The 25401-nt window shown below is 36.4% G+C and overlaps 4 protein-coding genes across 8 annotated transcripts; 2 read left to right on the top strand and 2 right to left on the bottom strand.

The window, feature by feature from the left end:
• Positions 1-2792: 2792 nt before the first annotated feature.
• LOC113328437 lies at positions 2793-4701 on the bottom strand. Its single transcript, XM_026575550.1, has 4 exons — positions 4521-4701; positions 3733-3803; positions 3547-3633; positions 2793-3098 (listed from the first exon to the last, which is right to left on the bottom strand). The coding sequence occupies exons 1-4, from the start codon at positions 4633-4635 to the stop codon at positions 2934-2936; spliced, it is 438 nt and encodes a 145-aa protein (XP_026431335.1). The 5' UTR covers positions 4636-4701; the 3' UTR covers positions 2793-2933.
• Positions 4702-7044: 2343 nt separating this feature from the next.
• LOC113327683 lies at positions 7045-9100 on the bottom strand. 2 transcript variants are annotated; one of them, XM_026574830.1, is made up of 4 exons: positions 9019-9100; positions 8383-8590; positions 7697-7781; positions 7045-7261 (listed from the first exon to the last, which is right to left on the bottom strand). In XM_026574830.1, exons 2-3 carry the CDS (start codon positions 8566-8568, stop codon positions 7725-7727), a joined length of 243 nt encoding a protein of 80 aa, XP_026430615.1. In that variant the 5' UTR covers positions 8569-8590; positions 9019-9100; the 3' UTR covers positions 7045-7261; positions 7697-7724. The 2 variants fall into 2 exon arrangements, with proteins under 2 accessions (XP_026430615.1, XP_026430616.1); XM_026574831.1 differs by lacking the exon at positions 7045-7261 and adding an exon at positions 7340-7614.
• An 8542-nt stretch (positions 9101-17642) lies between these two features.
• LOC113328339 (transmembrane protein 184C-like) lies at positions 17643-19907 on the top strand. Its single transcript, XM_026575453.1, has 5 exons — positions 17643-17816; positions 18304-18603; positions 18742-18864; positions 19198-19488; positions 19687-19907. The coding sequence occupies exons 2-5, from the start codon at positions 18340-18342 to the stop codon at positions 19879-19881; spliced, it is 873 nt and encodes a 290-aa protein (XP_026431238.1). The 5' UTR covers positions 17643-17816; positions 18304-18339; the 3' UTR covers positions 19882-19907.
• Positions 19908-20132: 225 nt separating this feature from the next.
• LOC113328340 (ribosome biogenesis protein BMS1 homolog) lies at positions 20133-24034 on the top strand. Of its 4 annotated transcripts, XM_026575457.1 has the most exons (9): positions 20133-20322; positions 20458-20668; positions 21230-21489; positions 21621-21851; positions 22119-22325; positions 22674-22850; positions 22944-23054; positions 23469-23625; positions 23736-24034. In XM_026575457.1, the coding sequence occupies exons 3-8, from the start codon at positions 21484-21486 to the stop codon at positions 23595-23597; spliced, it is 861 nt and encodes a 286-aa protein (XP_026431242.1). In that variant the 5' UTR covers positions 20133-20322; positions 20458-20668; positions 21230-21483; the 3' UTR covers positions 23598-23625; positions 23736-24034. The 4 variants fall into 4 exon arrangements, with proteins under 4 accessions (XP_026431242.1, XP_026431239.1, XP_026431243.1 ...); XM_026575454.1 differs by having other exon boundaries at positions 23469-24033; XM_026575458.1 differs by having other exon boundaries at positions 20458-20642; positions 23469-24033.
• The last annotated feature ends 1367 nt before the right edge of the window (positions 24035-25401 follow it).

Raw genomic sequence — 25401 nt, forward strand, 5'->3', positions numbered from 1 at the left:
CACACAAAAATATATGACGTGGGTATGGATTGGAATATCTAAATTTAGATACTCTCATCCAAACTCAAACTACCACCTCATGCTAATTTTTTACTATCCAACCATCATTGGAGAGAGTTTTTTATACTAGAATATCTAAAATCTTATGTGGTAGCAATTTTCTTTAGAGACCCAAACTCTATTGGAGATGCTCTAACTTCGGACCATGTTCTAAATTATAGGAAAGATGACGTAGCCAACCAATAGCGTAACTACACGTATTAAAATAATATACAAATAACGCAAGACGTGATCCGCAACATCACCGGAGTTTATATAATTAGGTTATAAAGATATCAACGCATTGAAAGGAGCTATCTAGGAGTTTATATATATGAGTTTGTAAGAATATTAGCAACTTCACGTCATAGTATTTGGGAAGGTTAGATTACCTGTAATAGAAAATTTCTCTCCCTCTCTAGGCGCTCTCTCTAGGCTTCATCTCTCTCCTTTCATTAACATATTTTTGTTATAAATTCCAACGCCCCATATTTTAGTTGCCATTAACACAACTTCTAACACCTACATTAGGAACGTCCAAAGTGTTTAGTTAAATGGGTTAACGTAGGCCGGTACCAGGACGACTGGAAAATGTGCCACAGTGTAGTTATTCCTTCTCAAAATGAATTTAAGGGACCATAACTGGGACTGTAGTCCCCGCTAATTTGATCTTGCCAACAAAACATTGAGTCTTCTTTATAGGTTCAACCCTCTAAATTTCACCTAATTACGGGTAATTTTAATGCGGCGACTGCAATTGATTCTAGACTTTCTAATCCATGACCGAGACCGGAATCTACCTTATATGCTCAATCCCCTGAATTTCACACTAATCAAGGCTAATTTTAATGCGAAAACTACATTTGACTCTTGATTTTCCAATCCACGGTCGGGGCCTCAGGTCCCGACTGCTATGACCTGACTAACTAAACCCGACCCGATCATGGTGCCTTATATGCTCAGTCCCCTAGATTTCAAACTAATCAAGGCTTATTTTAATGCGGAGACTACATTTGAGTCTTGTTTTCCAAATCACGGCCGGGGCCTTTAGGCCCCGACTGCTATGACTTGACTAAATGAACACTATCCGATCATTACAGGCTGGCTAAAATTTTGTGTGAGGATACTGATTGGCTGACCAAACAATAAACAAAAGTCAAAATAAGGTTGAGCCCCGGCCGTAGACCGGGTGATACCTAGTATATATATAACCACCACCTTCTCTCACCACCACCTTCTCTGCGAAAACCCCTTGTCAATTCGAGAGAGAGAGAGAGAGCTTAAATCTACAAAAACGAAGAAGAAATTTCTCCAGTTTAAGCAAGGTGACTCTTCTGCTTCTTCTCTTTTCTCATATATGTTTTGATTTTGTTTTAGTTTGTAATTACAAGTCATGAAGTAATGATTTTGTTTTTTTTAAATTAGGGTTTTAAAATGCTTCTTCTCAACTTTATCGCCCATCTTTCGAAATTTATCGAGACCCGCCAGACAAGTGTGAAATCAACAGATACCCCAGAAACAAGGTTGAAGACGACGATTGGGATGGTGAAATTGATGAACCAGCTCCACCTCCTTATGTTGTTCTGGTGCAAGGACCTCCCAATGTCAGTCAGAATTACTACTACTCATCCAAATTATCATGAATTTTTAGTCACAACTTCAGATTAAAGTTAATCATTTGTGTGATTTATGCTTGTGTAGGTTGGGAAATCGCTGCTGATTAAATCTCTAGTGAAGCATTTTACTATGGAACATATTATGAATGATATCCAAGGGCCCATTACTAGCCCAACAGGTAACTTATCTGCTTACGGAATACTAAGGGTGAACACGGTACGGTTCGGCTCGGTTCTTGCCGAGGCCGAGTACCTGTACCTCCTAGGTTTCGGTTCCCAGATTTTGGACCGGTACCGTGTACCTCGGTTCCGGTACCATTCGGTACATGTACGAGATCGGTACCGGTCGGTTCCTATGGCTTTTCAGATAATTTTTTTTGTTTTTGTTTTTCAGACACATTTTTTTTTTGCTTTTCAAATGTTCTGAACACCAATGCAATGTTAATACTTATTCCAGTCGTTACTAGAAATGTCCCAGATGATGGTGTAACTGTTACATACCATCCGGTAGGATATCCGGACTTACTTCGTCAAGGTACCGTCGATGGTGTATTTCCTGAGTCTTCAGATTGCGAGACCGTTGCTTCAAATACCATGGTTGAAAACGGCATCCCACATGAGGCTGCTGACCAGGATGCCATTAGCTCGGACGTGACCCCATCGGAATACCCAAGTGCTGGTGTTATTTTTGACTTCAAATTCGACCGAATCTGAACCGACTACAAGTGCATTGGTGGTTTCACGGTTCCTTCGTCTTATGATCGTATATATACCCGCATATGGAACATGTTCGGACATTTTTTCACCTGAGACTATGGAAGCTACCGCCTTTAGGAGGGTAGAGTATCAGTGTTACTATCTGCATAGAGGAGATGGTCCTCGTGCCTCACAAAGAAATTACCAAAGTAATGATGCATGACTGGGAATCTGCGTTGGATGAGGTTGAGATGTCTAAGTTGAATATTGGATGGCTCCGTCGTCAACCACAGGAAATCCAGAAGAATCCAGAAATGATTGGTGTGTACCCTGATTTGGAAACGGTACACAAAGCTAGGAACGAAGTGGATAGGCTGGCTCGAGAGCTAAGGTTGGCGACTGAAGCTTTGGGTCATGTGAAAGAAATGCGGGCTAAGGATGTTGAGCCAGTACCTGGAGATGTATTTTCTGAATGATTAATAATCTGACAACGGTTTCTTTTGAAACTCAAAATGGATGATCCTTAATTATTTGGGATATGTGTAAAACTCTTTTGATAAATGTGTATGATTACACATTTATTTAGAAGGAGTCAGGATGAGTAGAAACGGGTGTTTGGATAAATGCTCCCTCTTTTGAGAAATCGTCGGTACTTTTGGACCGGTACCTGTACCCCCTTCCTCGGCCCGTCGGTCCGGCTCGGTTCCTGTGCACCCTTACTTTCTGCAGAGTTGCTTCAGCCACTTTCTGCGAAGACAAGAAAATTATTTGTTAGTGAAGTACGCCCCAATTAGTAGATGGGTTAGCGGGTTAGGTAATATGAACACATCCTAATTTTCACATCAAAGTATCAAACATGAAATGGGAACAACATAGTGCGGGATAAATATTCTCATTTTTTCAGTCCGTCAATCATGGTGGCAGGTAAAGACCACAATTATCTCAATTATTGTGCAACCTATGTATCTGGGATTGAATTTCTGGAGACTTGTCTGACATGGGTGTAAGTTCAAGAGTATCCAATCTCCAATTAGAAATTTAGAACTAGGGAGATGAGAAAATGCGCAGTTCAACCCAGAGACACAGGTAACTCGCAAGCCAGCTAACTTAGACGCTGACAACAGATAAAAATGCAGTACTTTAAGAGTACACATGAAAAAAGCAGCTAGGCCTTATTAGTATAACAACCAAGTACCTCTTCAGTTCCTTTCTTGCCTCCAGTGAAGAATTTGCAACCACCGTAAATAGCTGAACCCCATCCAGCTAAAGAGACAATCACAAACTGCAAAGTTGACAAAGTGTATTACGGTAAGTACAAGGGTGCTGTGAATCAAAGCAAGTACAAACCACGTTATTAAAAAATAGCCTTCAAGTGACTTACATGCTCTTCCTTCCATCTAGATGGGCTCATTGGGTCCGACCAACAGTTCACCTCTGCGGGTCCATGATGATCTGCGGCAAAGCAAATAAACCTTATTTAGGAAATGCTCAGGATAAGAGAGATATAGGTATTTATAACAGATAACACACAATGCTGATACAAATCGAAAGCTACTAGCACAGCAGGACTATCTTATTTGATTGAACATCTCTAGTTACAAGCAAACAATTCCCCTTTCTTTGTATATTCGTAATAACATATTGAACAAGATAGCTGACTAACCATAGAGTGTAATGGAAGTGCAATCCAAGGTTATTTATATAGGAACGTGAAAACCATAGGTATTCTCAACATGAAATTATCTACATTGCTTTCGTTCTTCCTGTTAGTAACCTTTTCAGGTTTATTCATTTCAAACTTAAACCCCAATCAGGAAAAAAAATGATTCTATAGATGAAAAAAGAAATTAAGATTCAGTATTATGTAAGATCAGATACGCGTAGCAAAACAAGAAACAGTGCAAAATTAGGATAAACATATAACAGGAATCTCAAATGATTAAAAAATGCCCTAGAGAGTCCAGAATCATCAGAAACAACTCAACTTAAGAATTAGGGCACCAATCTGAAATTCTTCCGTGTATTAAGGAACAGAATTTCTAATGTATAAATCAGATTCTACAAAACCCTACATACATCTACTCAATGATTTCTAATCGAACGAGATCAGATTTACCAGAAAATGAAACTTTAATTTTTGAGATTTTGATTTGACAGATTAGTTCATACCTCCACCTCCTGCAAGACCACGTCGTTGGATAAGCTGAGTGGCATCAGCTGCAGACTTTGGAGAGGAAACCCGACATAGAGAAGCGGCTTGTCTAGCCACCAATCTTGCAGCCATTGTTGTGAGTTTTTTTCTTCTCAGAGGGTTAGAGAGAGAAAAAAGTGTGAGAGTAATTTTTCCCAAACAAAATGAGAGATTTGTGAGAGGAGGAGACTATAGAAAGAAATAAAAGCTGAGGTAGGGGTGAATTGGTAAAATGGCATTAGTACCCTTCCTATGTGTTCCGGTTCTAGTAAGTTCTGGTTCCAAGTTTTACCTTACAAAATCTCTAATGCAGGCTGAAGCCCTTGATTCTCTGCGAGGAATTCATGTAGCTAAAAACTCAATAACTATAAATCATCTGTTGGTTGCAGATGACTATATGTTATTCTTCCATGCTGACAATAGGAGCATAAATCAAGTTAAAAACAGTCTACAGCAATTTAGTCAATTATCTGGTGAGATGATTAATTTTTCCAAATCTTCAGCTTTCATTACTGGAGATATTTCATCAGATCAAAAAGACTCAATTCGGAGTATGCTGGGAGTCAAACAACTTTGCTCTTCAGATAAGTACTTGAGTCTTCCTATTCTATTAGGTAGTTCCAAAACAAACTCTTTTACTTCCATTAGAGACTCATATGAAAAAGGAATAAAAGAGTTTGTTTAGCTAATTACATGAGTAATTTTAAGCAAACTCTTTTACTTCCATTAGAGACTCTTTTACAACATTAGTTAAGACAGTTTTGAATTCAATTCCAGCTCATTATATGAATAATTTTAAGCTTCTAAAAAACATTATTGCTAAGCTTGACTCGGTTCAGAGAAGATTTTGGTGGGGTCATAAGAGCAATAAAGGAATAAATCTTATAGCTTGGGAATCCCTTTGTGTTTCTAAAAATGAAGGAGGGTTAGCTTTCAGGAATTTAGAATTGTATAAGAATGCCCTGATCACCAAGTTAGCCTGGAGATTGTGCACAGAAGAAGATAAGCCTTGGAGTCAAATTATGAAGGCTAAATACTCTCCTTACTGTAGCTTTCTTCACCTACAAGAACCTCACAATAATTCTTCATGGATATGGAAAGGAATAGAATTAGGTCTCCAATAAGTTAGGAGGTTTCATCGATGGGATGTCAGATGTGGAACAAAGGTGTTAGTATGGTATGATAAATGGGTTAGAGGTTTAGATGTTTCTCCCACTCCAAATGAAAATTTTCCAGAGCCAGTTAGAATAGTTTATGTTTATGATCTTATGCTCCAAAATCCAAAGAGATGGAATACCCAACTGGTACAAGATTTATTTCCAAGGGAAACATCTGAATTAATCCTCAAAATGCATCTAGTGCAATATGGTAGTGATAAACTTATTTGGGAACCAAACAGGTCAGGTGAATTCTCTGTTAAATCAAAAGAACCAGACTGACCTTGAGTGATCACATTCAATGAGTAGGTGATTTAATGTTTCTTCAGCTTGTAAACATCTAGCTGGTGAAGCAAATGTGGAAAATGAAAGTTCCTCACTATTTATGTGATGAGTAACTTGAGTTTTCCTAACTAAAGCATTATAAGACTATTAAAATAAACTTAGATTGTTTAATTATACGTAATTCAACAGGAAACTGCGAGGGCATCAGAGGGAGATTCTTTAATGGAGGAATAGATCCAGAGCAAGCTGAATGTCTGTCCTTGAAGGAAGCTATTTGTTGGGCCAATGAAAAGAGCTTGCACAAAGTAACTTTTGAAAGTGACTGTTTAAATGTAATTAACTCGGTTAGGCATGCCACCCCCTCTGTTCACTGGATGAATCAAGGGATTGTAGAAGAAATAAGGCATTTGATTTCTTCCTTTTCTTGCTATAATGTAAATTATGTTAAAAGAACTGCAAACAATGGTGTGCATGTAATTGTAAACAAATCTAGAACTGACGGAACTCTTTTGATTATCATTGTAACATCCCAGAAATGTTTGTCAAGGAAATCAGGGATGATCAGTTATGTAAAGAATCTTATGTAACACATGAAGTTTGTTTGCATCAAAAAAAAAAGTTTTTCTTTCTTTTCTCTGTTTGGTTGCAAACTTGCAATAGCATGCAGCTTTGATGGTTATACCATGGTAGTCAGAACCGATTGATCTTTATTGAGTTTTCAAGTTACTTATAATGTCCTAAGTTACATGTATTTGGTTTGCTTCGATATTGCAGGAGCGCAGGGCTGTTGACCTGGGTCAGTTAAGGAAGTAGGATCAGTTTTTTTTATCCAAATCTTCTTCTAGCTAATTCTGATTTTGGCTTGTTTTCTTTGCTTTGGACTTTGTATAATCCAGTTGAATAGATTAGAGTTTCACATGTTTTCGAAAGTTTAGTACAGTCAGAACCATTTCATACTATCAAACTACAGTCTTTGCACAATTGGGATGATTAGACAAAACATAACAGAAATATAAGCAAATCAAAGTTTTTGGGTTTATTTTATTTAAAGATTGCAGCCATTGGACACAAAATGGAACCTTGAAAATGTAGTATGAGTAACAGAGATGGTCTCTCATCAAACCCAACAGTATACATTACTATATATATACATACACACGAAGAGCAGCTCGGCACCCAGGGTAGTTTCTCTTCATTGAACCATTAAAAAGCATAAACCACACAAGCATTGTTGTACTCTGTCATTCTTTATGTTGATATAGCTTCATTTTCACATTCTGCAACAAAACTAATCCAGTGAGATAGTAGATGTGACATATCTAGATAAGTAAAAAATAATGTATTTGAAGACAGAAAGGGGGAACTGTGAATCCTCTTCTTCTATAATCAATAGTGTGTGTTGGGGATCCCTTTTACCGTGTGCAACAAAATAAAAATAAATGCATTCCGTTTTGACAAAGATCTGAATGACGAGTTCCCAGATAACCTACCGAACCTATTCACCTGCTTATGTATCTAACCAACACTTTTTTAATATGGTGGCATCCGGTGGAAATGATTCTTCATTTGTATTATGTTTTGAGTTCTATATTATCAAGCAGGATAAGTCCACAAGTACAAGGATGTATACCTGCACTAGTATATATACAGAGATAAGGAAAAAAAGAGTTTGCTCTAGTACGACACAGAGCTAATTGGAACTCGCTACTCACCAGTGCTTAGACAAGCTTAAATTCTTCCTCAAAGAGACAGCCCTGCAAAAAGAAGCTCCAACTCTTCGTCTTGTGAAGACGTTCTCTGGCAAATTAGCGCAAGATAAATTCAGTTAAATTTCAATAATTACTTTCAAATACATAAGCAGCTCGGATAACTAAAATGTATTGAAACTATCAACAGAAATACATATGACACTTAAAAGATCCGGAAGCTGTTTAGAATGTGGCGAAGAGTGAGGAGCGTTTCCTAATCTCTAAAGTTAGGAACCGTGAGGCGATGCAAAAGTCCAAACTACTGAGCTCTAGGATATCTAATCCGAAGAGATCGAAAGTCCCAGATTACCATTTCACAAGCATAAATGGTTCAGGGATTGGAGTTTGCAAATGATTACATGATTGGAAATAATTTGCAAAGATACTCATTCTCAATTATAGATCTTTTGCAAGAAGGGAAACTAAGAAGCAAAGTTTTCAAACAAAAACCTCTTATGAGTAATAAACTGTTTATGATAAGAAAAAATGTATAAGCATCAGCAAATAGTCATCATCAAGCATTAAGTAACATATAGGAAAAGGCATCCCTGAATAGCTATTGGTATAAACTCGCTGCAAACTTTCTTGGTTCAAATACTATGATTCATGAAATTTTGATGACGAAAAGGTAAAAAAAATTAGTATCTAACCTTAATGGACATAAGTTGCAGTACTTTGTTAAGAACTCTAATACGATGAGATGCATAGCTACTGTTTGTAGGCAGTTTATTCACTCTGTTAAGTTCAGCTTGAACTGCTGCTTTCTTTGTTCCATCGCAACTGGTTTTATCAACTTCACTATTTTTGTCAATATCCATCTCATTTGAAAGACTCATTGAATCCAGCTTTCAAATAAACCTGCCTCAAAATATAAGATAGAAAAGTTTCAGATTCAAAACCTTAATCCAAAAATTAGCAGCAAAAAACATCCCAAGAACAAAGGATTCACTTGAGCCACCTACTGTTTAAAATTATCATGAATTAGGGTTTCAAATTTAAACATTTACCTAAGATTTTAGAGCTTGTTAAAATCTATCTAAGAAATTTATATCGTTAACAGCAATTATTATCATAAACATCAGAAAACAGAAGTGGAGAACATAATCATATATATATTATTGATTCGTGAGTCAAATTAGATACAAGGAATACAAGAAAACAGACTAAAAATCTACAGTAAAGAGAAGTCATAGAGTCGGAAAGATAAGCATAAAAACGAAACAGAAAAATTGTACAACTTGCTTCAAGGAAAAAGAAACTGTACAAGTTCGTGAGAAGGAGCTTACAAGTTTTTCTGGATCCCAAAACCTAATTCGTAATTTTAGCCGCTTTCATATTTATTACATGTTTTTAAGTTTTAACAAGAGCTCGTGTTAAAGAAGGTGCAAAATCTCACACCTCCATAGGCTATAGAAACTGGAAGCTTAGGCTAACGCCCAACCCACGGATAACCCATAATATGAGGCCCTTAATTAAAAGAAAGTTAAATCTAGGCTCCCAGTTATTAAATGACATCCATACCCTTTTATATATTGTCAAACTCATAATTAAATAAAATTTAAATTTAGGCCCAAAATTATTAAATCCAGACCCAAAATTACTAAAGTATAGTGCGAATGTGTAAACAGAAATTACACATGGATATGACATGTGTATCCAGAAGTTACACATGGATATGGCATGTGTAATGCAAAGTTACACTTGTATATTTATGTGTGGACTCACATATGCATATGGCAAGAAACGGTTACACATGTGTAACCAGAAGTTACACATGTGTATGGCATGTGTATCTAAAAGTTACACATCCATATACATGTGTAACTTTTTGTTACACATGCTATATGTATGTGTATCTACAAGTTACACATCCATATGCATCAATTATACATCAAAACTACATATACGGAAAATACAGGTATTACTTTAATTTTCATTTACAGTAATTCGTCTGTTTATCAATTAGATCAATCTGCACAAAGATTTAGCAGGCAACAACAAATACCTTGAAGCATACCACATTTTTTTCAAAAATAACTAAATAATTAACATACTTCTTCGTCAATGCGCTCCCTGCTAATCTTATATACAATAGCAGCTCTGACCTCATCACTTGCAGCAACTTCCGTTAACTCTTCATCAAGTAAAAAATTGAACCTTGCACTTGAAAGGCACAACATTAGCAACATCTTCAAACAACATACTTTGAGGAAAAAAACATGCCTCATTCTTTTATTCACGATCATTACATGAATTGCGAACCACGAAACCCAAAGTCAACAAATCTATATTATTTGCCTTTTGAAATGTATAGTTCAAGAGAAGAATATGGCAAACATACATACCTAAATACATGTGTAAACAACAATTATTACACATCTAAAATGTAAGTGTAACCGGCAATTACATATCCTAAAAGCACGTGTAACTAGCAGATACACATGCTAGAAAGCATGTGTAACTAGTAGATACACATGCTTATAGCAACATAATTTCATCAAAATATGGGATCCTACCAACAAAAGGTTCCAGGATTTTCTTATAATTCTATAGCAATTAACATATAGTGACGTAAAGAGTTACAGATGATTTACAGTTACCCATGTATCTTCCTAATATGATTTACAATTAACATATAGGTTATGTCGCCTAAGTCTCGCCTGAAATAACACATATACATGATCAAATAGGATGGCAAACAGCGCACAGTTAACAGTATTACAATAGAATGTTTTAGTTAGCAACTATATGCAAACAAGTAAACTGAGCTTTACATCATTTCGGGTTCAATCGAACCACATCATTTTGGGTTCATCGGTAGTGTGGCTCGTGTACCTGGCACGTACAATTTACAGTGTAATCTTATTAGACTATGCATCTTATTGTACAATTTACAGAGTCATACAATCTTCCTAGTGTAACTGGTAGTTACACATGCATTTTCCTAGTGTAACTAAGAGTTACACATGCATTTTTCGAGTGTAACTAAAAGTTACAGATGCTCATACACAAATCACCTCCGAGACATGAATACTAGATACTTCAGTTGTAAAAGGCTAAGGAAATACATATACAGATATAAGCGAAGACTCACAAACATCAAATAATACATACAACTACATTCCAGTAAGCAAATTTAACTTTAAAGCAAGGATAAAACAAGATAACTTCACAAAGTTGAACTTAACTTTGAGATGTTAGGTTTGAGGTAAAAATATAATCATCTTCGTATGCTGGAAAAGTGAAGGTAAAAATATAATTTTGGCACAAGGTTCCAGAATTTTCATATAATTCCACAACAATTAACATATAGTGACATAAAGAGGAAAAAACATTACCTGCATGAACTCAGGACACATGAAGGAAAGATCTCCAAATATCCCACCTTCAAGAGTCCCCTCCGCAATTGCAACAACCACCACAATTAAGCAGATACCAATGAACCTTGCAAGCCCCCCCACCTCCAGATGTTGCTAGGTCCAACTATGACGCCAACAGAAAAACAAAGAAAAATATGAATCTAAAGCTGAAATTTCCATGAATGTGCAAAAGAAGCGATGGAACCGCTTGATAAATCAATAACATAAGGGAGGAGGTGATAACTTACAATGACAATTGCAGCATTACTCATAAAGAGTATGAATACTACAGTCTTAACATACTCACCGGTTTAAAAAGTTAACCCAACTAAGGTGATAACCCCAAAACAAACTGATGTAATTCATATGAATACTACAATCTTAACATACTCACCGGTTTAAAAGTTAACCCAACTAATGTATATATGCGAAGTCTACTACATGAAAAGTATAAAATCATTAACCTACCAGTAAATACAAACCATACAAACATATACACGTGACTGATAATGAATCAGTAGTACTAGTACCAACATTACTTACAATTTTGGCAAGGATACCAGCATATCCATATCCAAGTTCAAGGTCATCATTTTCTAAGGAATCAAGCTTCTGAGGAGGTAGGGGCTTTACATCCTCATCTTTTAGATCCTCACACATCAGCCATGACAAGTAAAAAAATACAAAAAATCAACATACCTTCCATTAACAAATTTAATCAAAATAATAAACAATATATTTTCAGCTTTCACAATCCAACACATCATTTAGACACCTCATAACACCAATACAGACTGACGCAAATATAATCACTCTGTTTTTCTCCAACAATTAACCCCATACTATATGGGTTGAACATGTATCACCAAACATCTGACTAGTGTAAATGGGAGTTACACATGCATCTGACTTGTGTAAATCTTAGTTACACATGCATATATATTACTATGTAATATGTACATGACCCCGAAATAAAGACAAATCATCTATATAGATATATTATACTTGTCAGTAAGGTACAAGGCTATTTGATTAGAGGAGCCAAACCCATAAGGTTCAAGTAAGCTTAAAATATTGTAATTCTTACCTAGGATTAAAATTTAAGATTAGATTTAACGCTGCATCTAAGATTCTGCACTATATATACAACAAGGAACAAGGATCCCACTACTGCAAAAACCAATTGTGTTAATTCTACACTACATATACGCCATCCAGCAGAGGCTTAACCAATCAAACATTTTCCCAAAACAGACCATAGCAAATTGAACAAAATAATACAAAACAAAATCACCATTCATTTTAAACAATATTTTCTCAACAAATTCAAATGATCATTTTAAGCTAGTTTTCATCAAGACCACGTATATGTTCGCGTCCTTACCTCTACCGATTAATTCGCTGATTCCATGATCACTGCTAGCACAACAACTGGCTCCAAATTATTTTTCAAAACTCGCCCTTCCATCCCTACCGTCTCTCATACTACTACAAGTGGGAAAAATTGATATTAGTCTTCAAACCACATATCTTATTCCTAAGAAGAGGAGAAATGCAAGATTGGTGGTGATCATTGTCTCTAATCACCCCAAAGCGTCCAATTCAAAACATGTAAAATTAGACGTAAGTGTACTAGATTACTAGTTGCATGCAAACATCTAATTATAAGTTCTAGTGTCTTTATTAATCACGAGCAACAATTTATGATCCACACGCTTTGTTAGTAAAAAGTTACTTACCAAATTTTTTTTAGACTTCTAGTCAGTATACACTATATAATAATTATTAAAAAAATATGGCAGAATATGCATGTCTAACATAAGCTAATTAATTCTTTAAGTCATGATTCCGAATATGAACCATCAACAACTGCAAAAAGCATAGATAACATTATCATTGGTGAAGGAAAACCAACAATTGTCTTTCTGACATACACAAGCTCTGAAAAACACTACTGAATCAAATATAAATGATGTAATTACCAAACGTACAATTAGTGAATTTCACTTCTTAATCAAGATATATAAACATTATCGTGATCTGTAAACAGATCTTGTAAGAAATCTAACTGTAAAAGAAATTAAAATTTATCCGATCTTACTGATCTCATATGGGTAAAGGTATTAAAAGACGACGATTATGGATCTGAAATCAGATTTAAGTTTAGAGCAAAATTGGGAGATTAATCGAATCTCAACAGACGAACCCTAAAAAAGATTTCACAAAAAAAACAACGAATAGATAGTTCAAACTTAAGAGAAAGATAAGATGATTACAGATCTAAAATATGATTATAAATCTGATTGAAAATTCGAAGTAAAATCAAATTAATTAGCTTTTTTGAACCGTAAATCAATTTTTTCAAACATTCATTTTGTTTAAACACAGCGAGATTTCAAATAAAATCAAATATAGAGGTGAGAAACTTATATTGTTCTTCCGATTTGTTGCTGAACAGAGCTAATCGAACATAAAAATTAACCTTTCGAAGTAATCTTGATTGTTAGAAGGTTTAATCACTGAATCATAAAAATTAACCTTTCAACAATAGCAGCAGCAGCGACGAAGAAAAACATAAATCTATCTTTATCAAGAAAAAACATCAAAATCTTCATCACAAACCAGAGTTCATTCCTGAAATGAACTTCGTCATCTTCATCTTATTCATCAACAAAAACAACTCATCTTCATCCTCTCCATCATCAGCAGCAACAACATACGAAAAAATATCCAAATCTTCATCACAAACCAGAGTTCATTCCAGAAATGAACTCCGTCATCTTCATTTTCTTTTGTAGATCCGAAACTTACCCAAGCATGTAAGATGATAAAGGTTCATCATCATCATAAATAGCAGCAGAATCTTCAACCTCACCGTTTTCATCATCAAAACAGAAGTAAAACATCAAAAAAAAACAAAAAATCATCGTATTCATCATCATCATCGTTCATCGTTCATCTTCTTCATCACTAGCAGAGAAAAATATAGAGAGAAGAGAGAATCGTTCATCATCATCTTTATCTTCTTCATCGCTAGCAGGAAGAAAATAAAAAAGAAAAAGAGAGAGAGAAATTCTAGATCTGAAAATATAGGAGAGAGAGTAAATCTGAGAATGATTCTTTTTCTCTTACTTTTTGACTATATATATGGTCCTTATCCAAAAGGGTATTTCTGCCACTACAAGATGGCATTTACATCATCCATGACATCACCCTAGGACCAAACTATAATTTATATTATCAAATAGGACCAAACAGACAATTGACTAGGTCAATTGGACCAGACTCTCTCTAATATATTATTTGTAGGACCATTTGGTATTTCCTACAATATCATTATGATCCCGTTCTTGTACCTTTGCCAATTTTAGTGACAAAAAGGGGGAGAAATATTGTAGTTCACACTACAAATACATATGGTTTTTGGATCATTATGTAAGGGGGAGTGGTTTCCATGATCGAGATGGAGTATTGACTAAGGGGGAGTGATACATATCACCATAGTGTTATTGTTAAAGTCGTGATACAATTGGACTTTGATGTTACATAATAATACTATGACACTGTATAATAATGATCGAGAATCTCGATTTCTCTCATTGTTATAGATACGGATCTTCAACAACGGTGATGCTAAACTTACAACCTTTGGGATCATTGGAGTACTTGGAAGGAAGAAGATTTCAGGAAACGTTGAAGATTAGACTATGAAATAGGAGCCACTAAAGTTTATCTTTTTTGTATTTCATATGTATTAATAGTTTTGTCACTAAAATTGACAAAGGGGGAGATTATTAGAGCATAGCTCGGTCAACCTCGCATGCGTTGCTATCTCAAGCATGTTTGTCAATGTTAGTGATCGAAACTATGAGTCTTGATTTCTAGCCTACATAGCTAAGTCTCGGACTAGGATAGAAAAGTGTAGTTGAACTCAAGGACTTCATGGCGATTCATCATACAACGACGAAGACCTACTCAAGGAACCGTGGAACTTCATCACCAAAAAGGTATGTGGAGACTTGAACTTATCTATCACTCAAAAGTCTATCTCTTCCATCTCCTACTTCTTATGAGACAAAAGTCGTAAGCTATATAGACTGGATCATACACATTTAATATTTCGAGCCGAGTATATCTCGCATATCTATATCTCGAAATCATGTGTTGGTAAATTGTTTCACTTTGATCAAGTTTATCTTCACCTAGTGATGAAGGTCATGAAAAGTTTCAATTACATTGAGAATTGCTCTGGCGCGAAACGGTCTGTGAATAACGGCTATAAAACGTCCTCTGAGAATGTCTCAATGATTGGAATGAGAGTTTAGATTACATAACCATGTATTCCTTAATCCGAAGTTTTCGAACTTTGTTGATTGAGAGAAACCGGAGGAATTGGCGTTGCCCAGTCCGCGAACTGACGGAAGTTCTTGTACCGAGAATTTCTGCTGGGATTTTCCAAAAACTCGTTTACGTGTAAGTCCGTGAACTCAGTCGGCGAACCTAGTCCGCGAATTGGCGAAAGTATCTTTGCCGAGATTTTCTGCTGAGTTTGGAAAACTCCACCGGTTGTCTTAAGTCCGCGAACTTGTTTGTGAGCTTAAGAGGTTATGATCTAAAGATGTGCTCTGAACATGAAACTTAAATTACTAAGGAATGTTTTATGCAAAACGTGGCTATAAAGTTCATGAGCTGATTCAATCGAATCGAATCATCTTTGTTTCAATTGTGTCTTGTGTAGTTACATAAGATCTCATAGCAATTGAACAACTCTCTAACTAGTTCATTTGAGTCAATTGAACTAGTTATGGTGAAGAAGAACAAGGTTAATATGAAATTCTCATATGGTTAACCTTTTGGGTTACTATGTTGAACCAACATACACGTACACGTTTGGGCATGGTTTTCACAAACCCAGTAAATGTCTACCCAAGTGTGTGTGACAAGATAAGTTTTCGATCTAACGGTTTAGAAATATTAGCTTGAATCTAAATCAGGTTTTCATCTAACGGTGAATATGGATTGCTTTGTAACTAATGCAAAATCTTGATTTGAAGACTATATAAAGGAGACATCTAGCGTTGTGCAAAACTAATCCCCACACGTCTGTGTGATACTAGTGCGCTCGCTAGAGTCGATTCTCCTTTAACCTTTGGTTTTCTTCTCTAAAACCAGGTTAACGACTTAAAGACTTCATTGGGATTGTGAAGCCAGACCGATACTACTTTTATCGTAGTTGTGTGATCTGATCTTGCATCTTCTATTGTACGAGTACAATCTTTGATTGGATTGAGATCGTGAGAGTTCTCCGATAGGCAAGATAAAGAAGTCACAAACATCTTCGTCTCACTGTTTGTGATTCCTCGACAAACCGCCTGTGTAGTCAGGAAGGATTGTAGAGAGGTGATTGATTAATCTAGGCTGTTCTTCGGGAATATAAGACCGGATTATCAATTGGTTCATGTTCACCTTGATTTCATATCTTAAGACGGAACAAAACCTAGGGTTTATCTGTGGGAGACATATTTATCCTTTGATAGACTTTTCTGTGTGAGACAGATTTGTTTATTATCAAGTCTGCAATTTTGGGTTGTAACAACTCTTGGTTGTGGGTGAGATCATCTAAGGGTATCAACTGCGCAGTATCCTGATGGGATCAGAGGCGTAGGAGTACAATTGTACCTTGGATCGGTGGGAGACTAATTGGGGTTTAACTTTAGTCCAGTCTGAAGTTAGCTTGGAGTAGGCTAGTGTCTGTAGCGTCTTAATACAGTGTGTATTCAATCTGGACTAGGTCCCGGGGTTTTTATGCATTTGGGGTTTCCTCGTTAACAAAACTTCAGGTGTCTGTGTTATTTCTTTTCCGCGTTATATTTTAGACAATTGAAATAATACAGGTTGTGCGTTCATGATCATCAATTGGAAATCCAACCTTTGGTTGTTGATTGATATTGATTGATCCTTGGACATTGGTCTTTGGTACCGTCCAAGTTATTCCTTGTATTTGATAAAGACTCGCTATTGATTTTAGCTTGAGTAAAAATCAAATCAAGAGAGAGATATTAACTCCTTGAGATACTTTTATCTAGATTGAGTCTAGTAAAGTATTTCGGAGTTGGTCCATACAGATTGATAAGCGAAATATTGGGTGGTGTTGTTAGACCCCTTCTTTTTCAGGTAGTCACTCATTGTAAAAGCGTCTTGTCCGTCCATTATCTTCCACTCAATCCTGCTATTGGTTTTATGGGTAATCCTGGAGTTGACTAGGTTAAGAGGCTAACCATTTGGTGCTATAGAAGAAGTGCCAAACTATTGGTCGCTCCGCGTCTTTTCGTATGGCGCTTCTACGGAGAATGTTGAACCATCCTAGGGGCTTGGAGATGATTCATAGTGACGTGGCACCTTGTTGAAAGTGTCTTGAAGGACCATAGGACTAAGCCTTAGAACTCCTCCGTAAACCACGGCCCAAGCCCATTCGATCATCTGAGACTCTTGACTTCACTTTCAGTCTTCTCTACAGTCTTCACGCCATCAAAATCGTCAAGAAAGTACAAACAAACCTGAGCTGAGAGTGAAATTCTTGACTCAAACTCCCTCTCTATATGTTTCTCTGAACCTGATCATTCTTATCGTCTCCAACCCTTACTTTTTCTTAAATTAAATTCCTCGAAGAAAAAAGAGATTTTGAAATTGTTGACTCGGTCAGTTATCAATCTCGAATTGCTTTTGTAAGTTCTCTCTTTTCACAATTGTTCTTCCCTTAAATTTAATCAGCTTAGCGTTATGCTTTCTTATTTTTTTACATCTACTTATTTCCGAATTTACAGATTATTGAGAAGAACATTTTAAGTTATGTGTGGTTTGATCTAAGATTCTTTTAGAGATCATGTTGTTATTTGTTAATTTTGCTGTTTTTATAATTAGGGTTTTCCACCCAATAAATTCACGGTTTTTATATGAATTGTTGCTAGTAGATAGATATTTCTTTACTTGAACTTCAAGCTGAAACATAATAGTGTCACAACTAAAATTGATGTTTATATATTGATTATGTTTTTTTTCCCCAAGTATCTGATCAAGATGAAGGAAATTAGAATACACCTTTGTAACCGCTTTGAAGTAAAAAGACTACTGTATATTCTATCACACTAATGGCTATGTGGAGTTGTGTCTGCTTTTCTTACATGTATTCAATTTGTTTATGGTTTTTGGCAGGTTTCTGCGCCAAGACTGTCGACTCACTGAGTAATCATGGATTTTAGTACAATGGATCGAGGACAAATCATGCTGTTAGGATCTGCATTCTGTGCTATGGCATCAATGCATTTCACAGTACAGCTTGTTTCACAACATCTCTTCTATTGGAAGAACCCAAAGGAGCAGAAAGCTATCATAATAATCATCCTCATGGCACCCATTTATGCAGTTGACTCGTTTGTGGGTTTGTTGGATTTCCAAGGAAGTAAAGCATTCTTCATGTTTTTGGATTCAATCAAGGAATGCTATGAGGCTCTTGTAAGTTACGCCTACTCTGTCATTGGAAGTTTTTTTCATTTCTTCGTTTTTTTTTTTAATCTTTTCCTCTTCATAATTTATCCTTGAAATTGGATTCGTAGTGTCATTTTTGATCTTGTTATTGAAATAAAATTGCAGGTGATTGCCAAGTCCCTTGCTTTGTTGTACAGTTACTTGAATATCTCCATTAGCAACAATATAGTGCCTGATGAAATCAAAGGAAGAGCAATTCACCATTCATTTCCAATGACTCTTTTTCAGGTATGAAGTATTTCTTTTTCCATGTCTTGTTTAGAGGTGAATTAAATAGAAGTTACTCGAAAGGTTTTGCTTGTCTTTGTGTCAAAACAAGTCACGTAATAGACTGTTTGTAGCTCTGGGGTTCCCTTTTGTAATTTAGTTTCGTGGTTGTGACCGATGTGTGTATTTTAGAAATACCTGATGACCTGCAAACGTGCAGACTATATAGGTAGGAGACACAATGAGAATATCAAGACAACCACAGTTTGAATTTTAGGATTTGTTTGCCTAGAACACTATGTGTCGTATGACAATGATTATCTGATTTCTAAGACGAGATTATTCTACCTGCAGCCTCGCACTGTGCATCTTAACCATCAAATTTTGAAGCAACTGAAAAGCTGGACCTGGCAGTTTGTCATCATTCGGCCTGTATGCTCTATTCTAATGATAGCACTTCAACTTCTAGGACTGTACCCAAGTTGGGTCAGCTGGACATTCACCATCATTCTCAACCTTTCTGTATCCCTGGCTCTCTATTCTCTCGTAATCTTTTATCATGTGTTTGCTAAGGAGTTGGAACCACATAAGCCTCTTGCCAAGTTTCTGTGCATCAAGGGAATTGTGTTTTTCTGCTTTTGGCAGGTAAGTTTCTCGTCTTATTAGTTCCTTTAAATTGTGTTCAAAACTTCTAGTCAGCTAATTTTAAGAGAAATGGAATGCCTGAAGCCAAATTTAAAATCGAATCCTAAAAAGATCCTCCACGCTTACTACTTTCTTTAACTTTTTCGTAGTTAATAATATCATGTTTGTTTAAGTTGTATTTGTTACTATCTTGTGCAGGGAGTTGTGCTGGATATCCTAGTATCTGCTGGTATAATCCGATCTCATTGGTTAGATGTTGAACACATTGAAGAAGCTTATCAAAACATCTTAGTATGTCTAGAAATGGTTATCTTTTCTGTTCTTCATCAGTACGCATTCCATGTTTCACCTTACAGTGGAGGGAATACCCTAATTATTATTATTCATGGGTAGCTGGATGCCTTAATTATTGGTTATGCTTAAATCTTGTTTCATTAATTAGGTGATAATAGAAGAGTACAGTTTGTCGAGTGCCCTGATGATATTAATGGTATGATCGATGCTGCAGTACGCTGATCTTGTGCTGTTACTGGTGGATGGTAGTTATGGCGGTGGGTTAGTTAATTTCTAATAAGTACATATCTATCTAGGAAAAAGTAGTGGATCGATTTGGATGACACTTGCTTTTGTCCATTTCAGGAAACTTTCGAGTTTTTTTAGCCTTATAAGAGTGCATGGCCTTCCCAAGGTTATGGGTGTTCTTACACATCTTGACCAATTGGAAGGTGAAATGGAACTGATGGAAACCATAGAGCGTCTACAGGATGATTGCTGGACTGAAATATGTGAAGCAGCAACAATATCCTACTTCTATGGTCCTGATGATTATGAATTGTAAGTTTCTTTTGATTAATATTGCAAAGTCGCTTCTTATCCCCATAGCATGTACTCATTTAGAATGTTTGCCCTTACTTTAAATCTGACAAAATCACTATTTCAGTTTCTTATTCCACTCTATGATTATAACAGGTACAAAATGTTGGAAGTACAAGAACTTGAACAAGCCATATCAATGCTCCGATTCCGTACCCCGTCATGGCGAGCCAAACATCCTTATGTGCTGGTAGATCATTTTGAAGATGTTACTCCTCCAGAAAAACTGCTCAAGGATGCAAATTGCAACAGAAACATAAGTCTGTATAGTTATCTTCGAGGTTGTAATATTAAGAGCGGAGCCATGGTAATCTTAATATCTTTCATCTATGCAATGTCAGATACTCTGATATCTTTCATCTATGCAACATCATAGAACTTGCTCTTGTTCTATGATGTTGTCTGACATGAAATACTACATTATGTACTTGATATGGCACTATCTTTTTAATAAGACGATATCTGATGTTTGGACATTTATAAACGTTGCATGGATAAGTTTCGTAGTTTGTATCTAGAAACTCGGTTAGCTTTCACATAAAGCATGTGTAAAACCAACGAATGAGAACACAAAAATTGTAGGCAAAGAAACCTGAGTAACTTCAATGCATGTCTTCTACTTTAGACTAGATTTTCCGCCTTGTGTAGTCTCTTATTTCTAGGTGTATGTTGGGCTGTAAATGTTGGATGCTTAATATGTTCTACAAGGTTTTCATTTATCTAAACATGAAAGAACAGTTTCCCATAACTTAGATGCCTGTTTTGCTGAAAATTCTGGTAGTTTAAAAAACAGATTCTTGTATATCTTCTACTGCAGACTTCACTTGCACTTTTATCCACAAAATTGACTTGAGGTGTTTCTGGACAGGTGCATCTTGCTGGTGTTGGTGATTTTCGTTTAGATGGTGTTAGAAGCACAGCTGATCCTTTCCCTTTATCTTCTGAGATGGAAATAGAAATTGATCATGTTGAGCTAACTCCCATGGAGAATGAGAGTTTCAGAACAGGGTCCTATCTAAGGTTGGAGGTTCATGACGTCCCTTTTGGGATGGTCAAAATTTTTGATCCTTGTCATCCTATTCTCGTTGGGGTATCAGTCGTGAAGAGAAAAATGTTGGTTATATGCAGGTTGTTATGCCTTCTCTGTTTTATTTTTCTAATTTGAAGCTTGATATGTATTTCACTGTTTTGGAAACGAAAGAGCTATTATATTTAATATTTGACGTTTCCTGATATTCGATATTATGTTCTTCTTCCAGGCTAGACTTAAGCGACATGACTGGCATATGAAACTGTTGAAGGCAGGAGACCCGATCACTGTCTCAGCTGGTTGGAGACGTTATCAGACAATACCTATCTATGCCAGTGAATTGGACAGTAAACAGTATGAAATTGCAAAGTACACTCCCCAATATGAGCACTGTCTTGCGATGTTCTGGGGACCCCCTGCACCTCCCTACACCAGAATTGCTGTTGCGCAGGGTAACAAGGTTTGGTGTTTTCCATCTCAACTTGATACTTGTATAATTTTTACTGCGAGAGTGTTTCGTTATTGTAAGTTAAAGAACCAACCATATGTGTAAGTTCATACACACAATCCTTGATTCCAGAAATCATGGGCACAGATTAGCAAAGACGAAAACTGTTGCATTTTGAGAGTGGATTAAATGGACATGAGTCCCATTTAATTGTGATGTACTTTATTACCTCCACCCTTCCAAATATGTAATATTCTTGTTGTTTGCATTATGAATCAGGAAGAGTTTCGGATAACAGCAACAGCTATCGTTCTTGACCCTAAGCATCCCACAAAGATAGTGAAGGAAAGCAAGTGGATAGGGAAACCTCATAAAATCCTCAAGAGGAGGGCTGCTCTTATAAAATTTACACCAGATACTGATGTCGCTAAATTTATAGGTGAAACTATTCGGACTGGGACTCATATTTGGGGGAAAATTACTGAGGTTTGTGCTAAGTGTAGAAACAAAATCCTCACTTCTGTATCTGGTCTTCCATGTTAAATATAGTTTTCTGATGTGTATCTAGATTATAGAACCACCGATTGGCATGCATTTGCTTTTGTGATTCTAGAGTTCATGAAAAGGTCCTTCGTACACAAAGTTAAATGCATGCTGTATCGTTCTTATGTTTTCTGTAGCTGTCTGGCATGTTAGAGTTGGCAGGAACTGTTTCTTTAAGTGAATGTCTTAATTGTATACTCTCTTTAGTTTGTCTATTTTTGTTGTGTCGGTAGCTCCAGCATTTCAGCGAAGTTTCTTTTTTGTATTTCTAATGCTATGGGTATTGGGTAGGCGACAAAAAGAGAGGGGATTGCTAGATGCACATTTAGCAGCAGAATTGATATGAGAGATACTGTTTTTATGCGTGTGATTCGTCAAGTTGAAGCTCCTCCTCGCTTCCTCTACCCATTGGCTGCGGTAGAACCACATGACAATCTTGTTCCTGTTAACAAGGATTCACTCAAAAAGGTTATTTGCAAATCTTATCGTAGATGGTTAAAGTTTATGGATTATAGAGTTCTCCATGCCCACCTCTGACTTCTCTTTGGTCCAAAATTTCAGGAGGACCCTGCTCACAGGCAGCTTCGACTTGAACAACGACGTGGTGTGAAGTTCCCTGATGAGGATCCTTGCTCCTATTCATTTTTGAAGTATTTAATGTTACAGTATATGGTACGAGCTTCTGAGCTGTTTATGCTCCTCCCTACAATTGTCTGTCTAAATTCTGAGTGCCCAGGTCGATTTATGTTACGTATATCCCATATATGATTGTAGAATGCGGAGCTTGTTATGGTATTTATAGTCCTTCTAGGTGAAATATTTCACACTCCTGCAATTCCTTGTGCCTGCTGCTGCTATTGACTTTAAACATACTGCTAGTCATTAAGTAGGTTGTGGAATGAGGTGTTGAGGAAAACATCCCCACCAAATATCAGGCGTCTTTGAGTTTCATCTGCTCATAACACAATACCAAGTATTGTTAAAGAATTCTGTTCCTGTCTTTATTGCGTTACTTGTGTCTATTGCTAGTGATTTTGCCTCTGCAAGATTGCAGCTGATTCAGTTGATTTGGTCTTTGTTCTGCAGACTGAAAATGTGCGAAGGGATCCTGTAGTGGTGATGTCTGAGGAAAAACGAGGAGCATTAACTATGAAAAGAAAGAGAGAGGAGCACGAGAAACAAAGAAAGAAGATTGGACAAATGGTTACATTTTAACTTTTGATGGCCCCGGATTAAAAAAAAAGTGAGTGTAACAAATCTAACAAGCTCTTACTGAAGTGAATACTTTACCCTATAACTTTTAACCGTTCATCCTATGAACTTGCTCAGGTGTGTTATTATCTCATTTTGCAGTACTGAGTTCTTAGAAAATGCCATTTCTTGAAAGGTCTGTAAAATATCTAGTGTAGCAAGAGTTTGGTACCTAGAGCGGAAGTGCTCTATTTGTCGGAGGCATTTAGTGTGTTACTGCATTACTGGTATGGAAATGTAACCGAGTGCGATTTGCCTTCATTCTGTTTGTCTTGTTCTCTTCTTTGCTAAAGCTGGGCCCAGACTAGGATAAATCATGCAAAATATTACTGAACTTAACTTATATGACATTTAAGTATTTAATTTATCTGATTAAGAAATTAATTTCTTCAAGGATCCATTTATAATCATGACACTGGTAAGAAGCTGTGAAGTTACTTGATACTGGTAAGAGATTCTATCCTCTTTATGCTTTTGAAGTTACACGGTATGAAACAGAATTACTTTATGGCTTAATTGAAAATAACACCTTGTTTGTTTTTTTTGATTCATTTGAGTCGTATGGATCTGACTCAATATCAATATGTTTGTTTTTTGAATTAACCCTGTTTTTTTCTTTTTAGATGCTCCAGACTACTAGTACCTAGACTACATCCAAACTCTTTAAATTGGACTGGATTTCAGCAATTACAGGGTTCGAACCCCTACCTCCGCAGTGGGAGGGAGCATGCCAACCTCCAGAGCACTTGGTGATTGGCAATTTTGAATCAAACCTGACTCATCTAACTTTAAAATATGTGAGTCAGTGGCTTGGTCCTATAAGTCGGTGATTGGCAATTTTGAATCGAACCTGACTCATCTAACTTTAAAATATGTGAGTCAGTGGCTTGGTCCTATAAGTCATGGCCATTTTATTTCCTGACTCAAATGGTTCGAGTCAGGGTTAGATCCGAGTCAGATCTGACTCAAAATAAAAAACAAATGGTCTGGCATCTGACTCGAATTGAGTCAGATTCAGACGCCGGATCAGTAAAAAACAAACACAGTGCGGGTAAGAAAAAAATAATTGAACCCTTTCTTAAGCAACCGCGCATAACCAGACAAGTCTAAAAGAGGATTCGATTTTGCTAATGTTGAATGAAATTTGACTTCTCTCACCTCTTTCCCAAACTTCCTACTTGATCTTCCAATGAACAGAGTTTAAGTCGATCTCTGATTCGTGAGATGGTCTTGGGAGATGATTTGTTAATTGTAAACTTCGTGTTGTAGTAAAACACACAAAAATCGAACATACAGTGATTTTCTCAAATGACAATACTAAATTTGCATAACAAAGAGAGAGCTGATTACAGTACAAGTAGTTGTGATTAGCAAAGACGCCCTTTTTTGTTTTATTTCTCAGAGATTTTGTTTTCAACTTGCACCAAACTGCAATTAGGAAAATCAACTTGCACCAACTTGCACAAAAATCTCTACTTCTCTTCCTAGATCGAATTTAATTCAATGGGTTTTCTCAATTGCGAGTGTTTAGGGTTTTCTCAAAACCCCAATTTTTCTCTGTCTGCTACAAAACCAAAATGTAACAGGGGAAATTAAAAAATTAAATGGGATGGACTTGTTACAACGAATATTTAGCAATCGCTAACAATGAGAAGAATCTTTCAATTCATACCCTGATTCAACAAAATAATCTAAATTACAAAGAAGGTGAAAGGATAAATGTAAAATAATGGCAAATCAAAGGCTTTATGAAGTAGGAAATGAAGTT

Source organism: Papaver somniferum, unplaced genomic scaffold (assembly GCF_003573695.1).
Source record: "Papaver somniferum cultivar HN1 unplaced genomic scaffold, ASM357369v1 unplaced-scaffold_107, whole genome shotgun sequence".
Classification (NCBI taxonomy): domain Eukaryota; kingdom Viridiplantae; phylum Streptophyta; class Magnoliopsida; order Ranunculales; family Papaveraceae; genus Papaver; species Papaver somniferum.

What these genes read in the sequence shown, in the direction of transcription:
- LOC113328340 (XM_026575457.1), top strand. An exon ending in ACAAGGATTCACTCAAAAAG is followed by an intron (nt 22,851 to 22,943) that starts GTTATTTGCAAA and finishes CCAAAATTTCAG; the next exon opens with GAGGACCCTGCTCACAGGCA. An exon ending in ATTTAATGTTACAGTATATG is followed by an intron (nt 23,055 to 23,468) that starts GTACGAGCTTCT and finishes TTTGTTCTGCAG; the next exon opens with ACTGAAAATGTGCGAAGGGA.
- LOC113327683 (XM_026574830.1), bottom strand. Translation starts at nt 8,568, where the DNA reads ATGAGTCTTTCAAATGAGATGGATATTGACAAAAATAGTGAAGTTGAT. An exon ending in TGCAACTTATGTCCATTAAG is followed by an intron (nt 7,782 to 8,382) that starts GTTAGATACTAA and finishes CTAATTTGCCAG; the next exon opens with AGAACGTCTTCACAAGACGA.
- LOC113328437 (XM_026575550.1), bottom strand. Translation starts at nt 4,635, where the DNA reads ATGGCTGCAAGATTGGTGGCTAGACAAGCCGCTTCTCTATGTCGGGTT. An exon ending in TGGTCTTGCAGGAGGTGGAG is followed by an intron (nt 3,804 to 4,520) that starts GTATGAACTAAT and finishes GCTTTGCCGCAG; the next exon opens with ATCATCATGGACCCGCAGAG. An exon ending in GCAAGAAAGGAACTGAAGAG is followed by an intron (nt 3,099 to 3,546) that starts GTACTTGGTTGT and finishes TTGTCTTCGCAG; the next exon opens with AAAGTGGCTGAAGCAACTCT.
- LOC113328339 (XM_026575453.1), top strand. Translation starts at nt 18,340, where the DNA reads ATGGATTTTAGTACAATGGATCGAGGACAAATCATGCTGTTAGGATCT. An exon ending in AGGAATGCTATGAGGCTCTT is followed by an intron (nt 18,604 to 18,741) that starts GTAAGTTACGCC and finishes ATAAAATTGCAG; the next exon opens with GTGATTGCCAAGTCCCTTGC. An exon ending in TGTTTTTCTGCTTTTGGCAG is followed by an intron (nt 19,489 to 19,686) that starts GTAAGTTTCTCG and finishes TATCTTGTGCAG; the next exon opens with GGAGTTGTGCTGGATATCCT.